The sequence below is a fragment of the Tupaia chinensis genome, unplaced genomic scaffold, assembly GCF_000334495.1.
Source record: "Tupaia chinensis unplaced genomic scaffold, TupChi_1.0 Scaffold000074_1, whole genome shotgun sequence".
Lineage (NCBI taxonomy): Eukaryota > Metazoa > Chordata > Mammalia > Scandentia > Tupaiidae > Tupaia > Tupaia belangeri.
Genome location: NW_006159534.1, coordinates 2764714 through 2773166, shown reverse-complemented (window position 1 = coordinate 2773166; position 8453 = coordinate 2764714). Strand labels below are relative to the sequence as shown.

The 8453-nt window shown below is 54.6% G+C and overlaps 1 protein-coding gene across 1 annotated transcript in view; it reads right to left on the bottom strand.

The window, feature by feature from the left end:
• Nucleotides 1-6056, bottom strand: part of KIAA1614 (KIAA1614 ortholog) — a 50690-nt gene extending 44634 nt beyond the window's left edge. The window contains exon 1 of the mRNA XM_014583961.2: nucleotides 5853-6056. Coding sequence (XP_014439447.2) covers nucleotides 5853-5881 — 29 coding nt within the window. The 5' untranslated portion in view covers nucleotides 5882-6056. The remainder of the gene's footprint in view (nucleotides 1-5852) is intronic.
• Nucleotides 6057-8453: the final 2397 nt, after the last annotated feature.

Genomic DNA, 8453 nt, shown 5'->3' with positions numbered 1-8453 from the left:
GGCCGCCCCGCGAGCGAGGCCTCGGGACCTCGGAGGGGCGCAGGGCAGGCCGACGGGCGCACCCCGAGTGCAGGGCCCAGGGCTCAGAGGGCGCCGACCTGACCCCTTCGCGGTGGGCGCCCAGGAGGAGACTCTGGGCCCCGCGAGCGCCGGCCAGGGAGGAAGGCCGCGGGGGCGCGGCTCGGGGCGCGGAGGGCGGGGAGCGCGGGACGCGCACATCTGGCCGAGCTTTGAGCGGCTGCCTGCAGGCTCCACTTTGGGACGCTGAGAGATGCCGTTTTGTGGAGACAGGTCTCCCCATCGCCCCAGGACGCCCTTCCCTCCGAGGTCAAGGTTATGGTTTCTGCTTTCTGGAAAGGCGCGGGTAGCCGGGAGTGGACCTGGGTCCGCCCATCCATCCGCTCGGAGGAGAGCCGCGGCCTGCCCTGCCCGCTGCCTGACGGTTGGGCTGGCTGGTCCCAGCATCTGGGGATCCCTGAGCAGACCTTGGCAGGTTGTCCAGACCTGGACGCTGCAGAGGGCTGTACCTGCAGCTGCGGCCCAGCCCGAGGCAGCTTTCTCTCTCTGTCCACGCAGAGGGAGGTGACCAAGCCTCACCTGTTTGCAAGCCTATTTTTCCACAAAAGATAGGAAGCAATAAGAGGAGACCCAGGATTCCCGAAATCTCTCCAGGGAGCAAGTGCTCGTTTGTCTCAACAAGCTTCTCCCTCCAGCATGGGGCACATATGCTCGTGCAGGGGGTCACCGCCTGGATGGCAGCAGTAAGAGCCACCATGTGCTCAGTGCCCGCACAGGCGTGGAGGGGGAGGTGGGAAGGGGCCTGCGTGGAGTCTGGAGAAAGCGCAAAGGACCTTGGCAGAACCACCACCAGGCCTGAGCCGCTGTCCAGGGAGCTGCCAGAGTATCTAGGCAAACCTGTAATGGCTATGTCGCTGGACTCCCACATAGTCGACCGCGGTTTGAGTCTCGGACCCGGCGGCTTAAACTCATGCCGGTCGCGTGTGCGTGCGTGCCCAAGATCCCGAGAGGAGAATGGAGGAGAAAGAATTGCGGCATGGCCATCCCCTCTGGGGGGTGCTTTCTTGCTTTCTGCCTCTCTGTCCTTCTCTGTCCAGCTAGCGCACGCGCCCTATAGCAAAAACCTTCCCCCCCCAAAAAAAAAAAAAACAAAAAACCTGTGTGCCAGGGATCAGGCCCAGGTCACAGCTCTGGGGACAGGTGGTCTCCAGAGCAAGCAGTTCCTCTGGTAGCGGGACCCAGCTCTCTGCCTGTGAGCACTCATCTCGTGGCACTGTTGGCGCTGATGCCACTGTGGATGGCGTCCCTGCGCCCCGCATTGGCTGAGCATTCATTATCTCCTGTGGCAACCTCAGGGCGCCAGCTCCCTCTCCTTCCTACAGGTGAGGAGGCAGTGAGCAGGGACAGTACCGCTGGCCTTCTCCAGCCCCAGACCCTCAGTCAGCGGCCCTGCACAGGGCTGCACCAACTCTGCAAGTTCTACATGGAAGATTTCATTTACAAAACGCAAAGAATTCGGCCAGCAGTGATGTGGTGGTTAAGGCACTGGGCTCCCCTAGAGCTGACATGGTTCTGCCTCCGTGGTCTGACCTTCCTGGACTCTTTTATCCTCCCACAACTATTTATTTAATTGCATTTATTATTATTATTCAATTTGACCAGAGAGAGAGGGAGACTGAGAAAGCAAGCTGCCAGGTCTGGGACTTTAACTGCAATCAGCAATGTGGGAGTCTAGCACCTTAACTACCCAGCCACCTGCCAGCCCCCATCTCTCTCTCTCTCTCTCTCTCTTTTTAAGAGAGAGACAGAGAGATTTTTTGCTAGAGAGAGACAGAGAAAGTGAGAAATCACCCCCCAGGAGAGATGACCATGCCACAATCCCTTCTCCTTCATCCTCCTCTTGGAATCTTGGGCACAGGCTCACACCCGCCTGTCGGCTACAGAGGAGTCTAGCAACGACGTAACCATCACTCCATCTGCTGGTCCCACTCTCCGTCTTTCTTAGTCCTCTTACCCACAGTAATGTCCTGAAACTGCACAGGAGTGGACCTCCCTCTCCTCCAAACTTAGCAACTACAATTCCATTACTGTTACGGAGACCCCCTCTCAGCTCAGGGACTCCACACAGGATCTTTCCAGCCCTTCCATGAACCTGCAAAATAGGTATATTGCATCTCCACCAAGAGATAAATAACTCAGGCACAGAGGGGTTAAGTCACTTGCCCAACCAAAGCCATGCAGCTGAGTCTGAATCCAATTCTGTCTGGCTCTAAGATTTTCTGCCTTACGTCCCCTTTCCAGAAGGGTCTCAGAACTCAGATTCCAATATGTCATTTCTCCATGATCCCTGCTCTTACCCCCACTCTCCACCCCACCCCAGAAGTTAATGATCTCTAAGGCAAGTTTCTGTAAAGTTCCAGCCAAAGCTTAATGTTTAAAGGAAGCCTGCCCTCCAGCCTTTTGAGATGGAAAATACCACCTTCCCTCCTGGTTAAATGTGTTACTTGTTGAGGAGAAGGAGTGCCACATCTAGACAGAGGCTTTAAAAGATGCCCATAAGCGAATCCTTGGAGTGCTATTAAATTATCGTGACACCCACGTGACAGTGGGCACCTCTCGTTCAGACATGCGCTGAGCTGCTGTGTCAGGACACATGCACTGCCATGGCCCCTGCCCTCAAGGACGTTCTGTCCAGCTGAGGGGAGGGCCCGGTGCGTGAACTTCCTGTAAAGGACTCCGCCAGGTCAGCCCAGGGCGGTCCAGGCTGCTCACAGGGTGGAGGCGGGTGTGTTGGGCTGGACCTGGGTCTTGGAGACTTAGCACAAATTTACCAAATAAGGAAGGCTTGGGAGGTGACATTTCAGGCCAAGAGATGGGCACACACATCAGCATGAAGGCGTGGAGCTCTAGCTTCAAAGGTTACTAAGGCTAAAACATAAATAGAGGCCAGCAGGTGGCACAGTGGTTGAGGCGCTGGACTCCCACGTGGTCCACCACAGTTCGAGTCCTTGCTCTCTCTCTCTGTCTGGTGAGTGTGTGTGCCCTATAGTAAATTTAAAATGATAATAAAATTAAATACATAAATTTAAAGAATTTCTAGAGAGATTTTTTTCTATAGGGTGCGTGCGCTTACCAGAGAATCAGAGACAGAGAGGCAGAAAGTGAGAAGTCGCTCCCCCAAGTGGATGCCACACCACAATCCCTTCTCTTTCTTTCTCCTCTCAGGATCTTGGACATGTATGCACACATGCCCAGTGTGAGTTTTAAGCCGCCGGGTCCAAGACTTGAAACGCAGTCGACTACGTGGGAGTCCAGTGATGTAACCATTACACCGCCTGCTAGTCCCTAACAAAATTTTTTTTAATGTAAGCAGGAAAGGGAAAGGTTGGAGGAGCTCAGAGCCGGAGTGGGGCAGGCCCGGCTGAGGCCTCTGAGTCTGGGTTTGGGTGAGGAGCTCTGACTCCACTCCATGGCCTGAGATGTGTCAGCCCCTAGAGGGGGATCGAGACCTGGCCTCAGCCCTGAGCGGGGTTCCTCTCTGGACCTGAGAACTACCATTTCTGCTTTCCTTTCCTCTCAGACTCTTCCGTTACCATCTTTTGAGAGAAGTCCGGGAAGGAATCGAATCCACGGTAAGCAGCCATCGCAGGGCCTCTTCCTCCAGCTGAGCGATGGAGGAAGCCACCGTCCCAGCAGGCCTCTTCGGCCTCCCCTGGGTGAAAACACAAGCTTCGTCCCCGCCTAATGAACTCTGAACGGAATAAAGAGCCAGGAGGGAGATGGAAATCACATTTCACCAAGGCTGTGGTTTGGACGCGGTTTGTCCCCTCTAGGCTCACAGTGGATTGTTTTTCAGTGACAGAATGCATGCATGAGAGAGCAGCACTCTCCACAGGGTCTCGCCACGCTTCACCCCTTTCCCCAGCCCTCCAGGTCCCTGGGCCCCCACGTGTGGCCCCAGCACACTTTCAGGTCAACCAGGGGATCCAAACCCATAGTTACCCGGGTGGTGTCTGGCCTTGCAGGGTGCTTGCTTACCACTGCACCACAGTGAGCCTCACGGCGGAACCCCACCAGGGTGGGATGGGGAGTGTCTGCGTCCTGCGGACACTGGCCTCTTGAACGGAGGAGTGAGGGGTTCTCACTTTCCCAGGACTGGGTTTTTACCAAGAAGGTGGGTTGTTATAAAACGGGGCTGCCCTCTATTGCTCTTGCTGCCTGTCACCCTCTCACACATGCTCCTGCCGCGGGCCGCCCTCCACCGCGGGATCACGCAGCTCGAGGCCCCTGCCAAGTGTGGCCACCTACTGGGGGACTTCTCTACCTCCAGACTTGTAAGCCAAATAAACCGCTTTTTTAAAATAAATCACCCAGTCTCGGGTATTCTGTTGTAGCCACAGAAGACGGACAATTTAGGATGAAGGGACCAAGTGAGATGGTCCTCCAAGGTCACACGGTTAGAGCAGGTGGGGCGGGAGGGACGCCTCTGCCTTCCCTCTGCCGTGCCACCCAGATAAGGGAGCGTGGCCCCTAGAGAGGCATTTCCTGGTGGCTCCTGTCTTAGTCACAGCGTGTGGCCCAAGGGGCACAAGGAGACTGCAACTGCTGAGGACGCTATTCACAGCTGGGGTCCCTCACGTCGTCCCAGCAGAAGAGCAAGAACATGCTGGGGTGGGCCACCAGGCACCAGCGTCTCCCCTGCTCAAACCGCATGGCTCCCCCGAGGGCGAGCTGACAGTGCTGTGTAGACTCCCCTGAGACATGTGGAAAGGCTGGTCCTGAGGTCTCACCTATGGAGCGTCTGATTCCTTAGGTTGGGGGAAAGGCCAAGAAATTCAAACTCTTCCACTTAATAAGGCACTTGGGTCCCTCCAGCCTTGTCTCCCAGTACCCGGACAGCCCACCCTGCATGCCAGCATACAGATCTGCTTCCAGATGGATGCACGTCTGTGCTGTCTTCAGCCTGTGACTCCCCATATACACAACCTGCTAAGGAATTATGTCCCCTCCACCCTAGACCCAAATTCAAATACTCAAACCCTAACCCCACTGTGATGGTATTAGGAGGTGGGGTCTTCAGGAGGTAATCAGGATTAGATGAAGTCAGGAGGGTGGGCCCCCATGATGGGACCAGCACCTTGACCGGACAGACACTGGACAGCTTGTTCTCTCTGCCCGCCCCTCACCACCATGTGAGGGTGTGGCGAGAAGCTGGGTCTTCAGCGAGCCCGGAGCATGGTCTCAGCAGAACCCAGCCGTGCTGGCACCCTGGTCTCAGACTCACTGCCTCCAGAGCGGTAAGAAGTGAATTTCTGTTGGTCAAGCCTCCCAGCCTGTGGTGTTTTGTCAAGGCAGCCCCAGCCGACTAAGACACATCCCTGGTCCAACCTGGCTGTCTCCTGTCACATTCAGCTCAAATGTCACCTCCTCCAGGAAGCTTCCCTCCAATACCCTATACAGCCCAGCCCCCTTGCCCCTGCCCCTCTCCCCTCTTCCTTACAGACAGTGCGGTGCGACTGATCCCTCAATAAGGAGTGAGCCTGGACATATGGAGAGAAAGGGGGTGAAGGGGGAGGAGAGGAGAGAGACGCATGCAGACGGGCTGGGTGGGGACACCAGACAGACACAGGCTCCTCCAGACATCAGCCCCTGGTGTCCCTCTGCACACGCCAACCACACAGGTGCACGCACACGCCAGCCTCAATCCTGGGCCCCAAGGACGATGCGTGGGGCTTACCTGATCGGGCCAGCTGTGCCGCTGCCCTGGGCTGGCAGGTAGAAAGCCCACGGGGATGGGACCGCCACCTTCCCTGGGGACTTTGGGGCGCACTCACCCTAGAGCAACTCTGACGCTGCCAGGCATCTGTTGCCATGGCCGAGTCTGAACTGCGACTTTTCACTTCATAATCCGAATCACAGGGAAACGACTGGAATTAGGAGCACGTGGTAACGCTGCCTCCTTCTCTGCCAGCCTCGGGAGGAGCTGCCATCACCCGGAGGGAAGGAGTAACCCCCGTCATCCCGGCCAGGTCCATGTTCTCATCTACACACGAGAGAAGGCTCAGGGAGAAGGGCCTCGGAGAATGGCTGAGCCTGATGTCCTATTTATGAACGTTTTTGATCCAGCAAAAACACAGAAAGTGTCCCACACTGTATCCCCGATCGGCTTCCTCCATTTGAGAGACTAAGAAAAAAAATCTCAGACGTGACCCTCGCACTAATAGTTCAATAAAAAGTGTGGTTATATCAATGGAAACGAAAAGGATATTTGACAAAATTCAAGACTGTCCCTGAAAATAAATGTCTTCCTTCACATGATAATGTGTCTCTCTCAAAGCCAACATCTGACAATCTGAGAGTCAATGCGCTACAGCAGAGCAAACCTTCGGGACAGTCGGGTCCTGAAAGTTAAGGACTGAACAGGAATGCTTTGCATCGCATCACCACATTCATCTAACAGTGGCCTGTAAGTTCCAAAATGCATAACATTTAAAAATGAATAGTTAATGGGGCCAGCAGGTGGCGCAGTGGTTAAGGTGCTGGACTCCCACATGGTCAACCACAGTTCTAGTCCCGGACCCAGCAGCTTGAAAAACATACCGGGCACATTTGTATATGTGCCTGGAATCCTAAGAGGAAAATGGAGGAGAAGGAATTGTGGCACAGCCACTCTCCCCAGGGGTGATTTCTCACTTTCCCTTTCTGTCTCTGTCTCTGGTGAGCACAAGTGCCCTATAGCAAAAATATCTCTTAAAAAAAAAAAGAAGTAAAATGTATTTTGAAATGCACAATGGGAATATACCCATGCAATAATTTTAAGTAAATAAAGTAGAATATGAAACAATTTACAGTTTGATTTAAAGTACATAACATGCGTGTGAATCAGTAACTTATGTATTGCATATAAAATAAAGCAGGCAGAAAAGATATCAAACATTCATCTCTTAAAACTCATCTCTTGGGAACCAGCAGTTAGCGTAATGGCTATGTCGCTGGACTCCCACATAGTCGACCGCGGTTCGTGTCCCGGACCCGGTGGCTTAAAACTCATGCCGGGCGCGTGTGCGTGCGTGCCCAATATCCCGAGAGGAGACTGGAGGAGAAGGGATTGCGGCGTGACCATCCCCCCGGGGGGTGATTTCTCGCTTTCTGTCTCTATGTATCTCTCTCTCTGTCTGGCGAGCGCACTCGCCCTACAGTGAAAATCTCTCAAAAAAAAAAAAAACAAAAAAACCTCATCTCTCTCTTTTTTTTTTAATTGCCAGAGGGCATGTGCATTTGCCAGAAACAGAGAGAGAGAATGGGAGAGGAAGAAAGCTCCCTGCACTGGGATGCCATCACGCTGCAATCCCTTCTCCTCTCCATCCTGTCAGGGTTTGAGGCACATGGGCACACGTGCCCAGGGCGTTTTTCAAGCTACCGGGGCTGGGATTTGAACTGTAATTTGAACCATGTGAGATCCAGTTCCCTTAACTATAAGAGTCCCCTCTTCCCCACCTGGGAGTTCCTTCAGGTCCCCCCCAGCCTGGGAAAACACCCTCCCCAGTGTCCATGCCCGCTCACTGTCTGCAGCTCCTCCGGGTGGGCTTACTTCTTTGCTCGTCCATGAGTCCAGAAGCTCTGTACTGTGGCTAAGGCCTGGAGCTTTGGAATCGGGCCAGCTTTGCATAAACTCCCTAGGCAAGCTCACAAGGCAAGCCTGAAAGTTGGTATAATCACCCCCATTTTGTAGATGGGTAAACTGAGGCTGAGAGAGGTTAGCTACTTTGCCCCAAGTCCCCACGTTGGTAAGTGGTGGTCTTGGGATTCAGAAGCTGGTCCCTGGCGTCGGAAGGGTGTTAGTGTCCAAGGGGCATGCTGGCCAGGCGGTCTTATTCTCTGGCTGTGTATTTCTATCCTATGTCCCCTTCCTTGATGACACCTGAAATGAGCCCACTGTCATTTCCCTCCTCCCTCACCTTCAAGAACAAAGGGAGCCCTGGCCGGAGCAAGGCATGCCCTCATCCTTTTCTAGAAGACACTAGTCTCCCAGAGGTCACAGAGGGGTCACAGAGTGTCTGGGGAAGGAATAGGGTCAAGTAGGAGGGGGGAGTGGTTAGAACAGTAGGAAGGCATCTTGCTGTTCAGGACTCTCTCGAAGGAGGTGTTCTGCTCGGGCTGTGCTCTGGGGTCTGAGCTTTGGGGGTCCATCCATACACAGCTCCCTCACATATCAACAAAGACAGGAGTTAAACGGCTGCCATCTGCCTCTGTGCTCCCGTGGGGGCCAGCAGATGCCAGGGTGCACGTCAGAGCAGCTCTCCACATTCCCCAGTCCCTGCCAACAGCCTCCCAAGTCGGATTTCACAGAGGAGGAAGCCAAGACCCAGGGGAGTCTGGGAGTTCGCCCACAGTGACGAGGCTGGTGAGGATCCTTGTCTGGCCACACTCAGGGC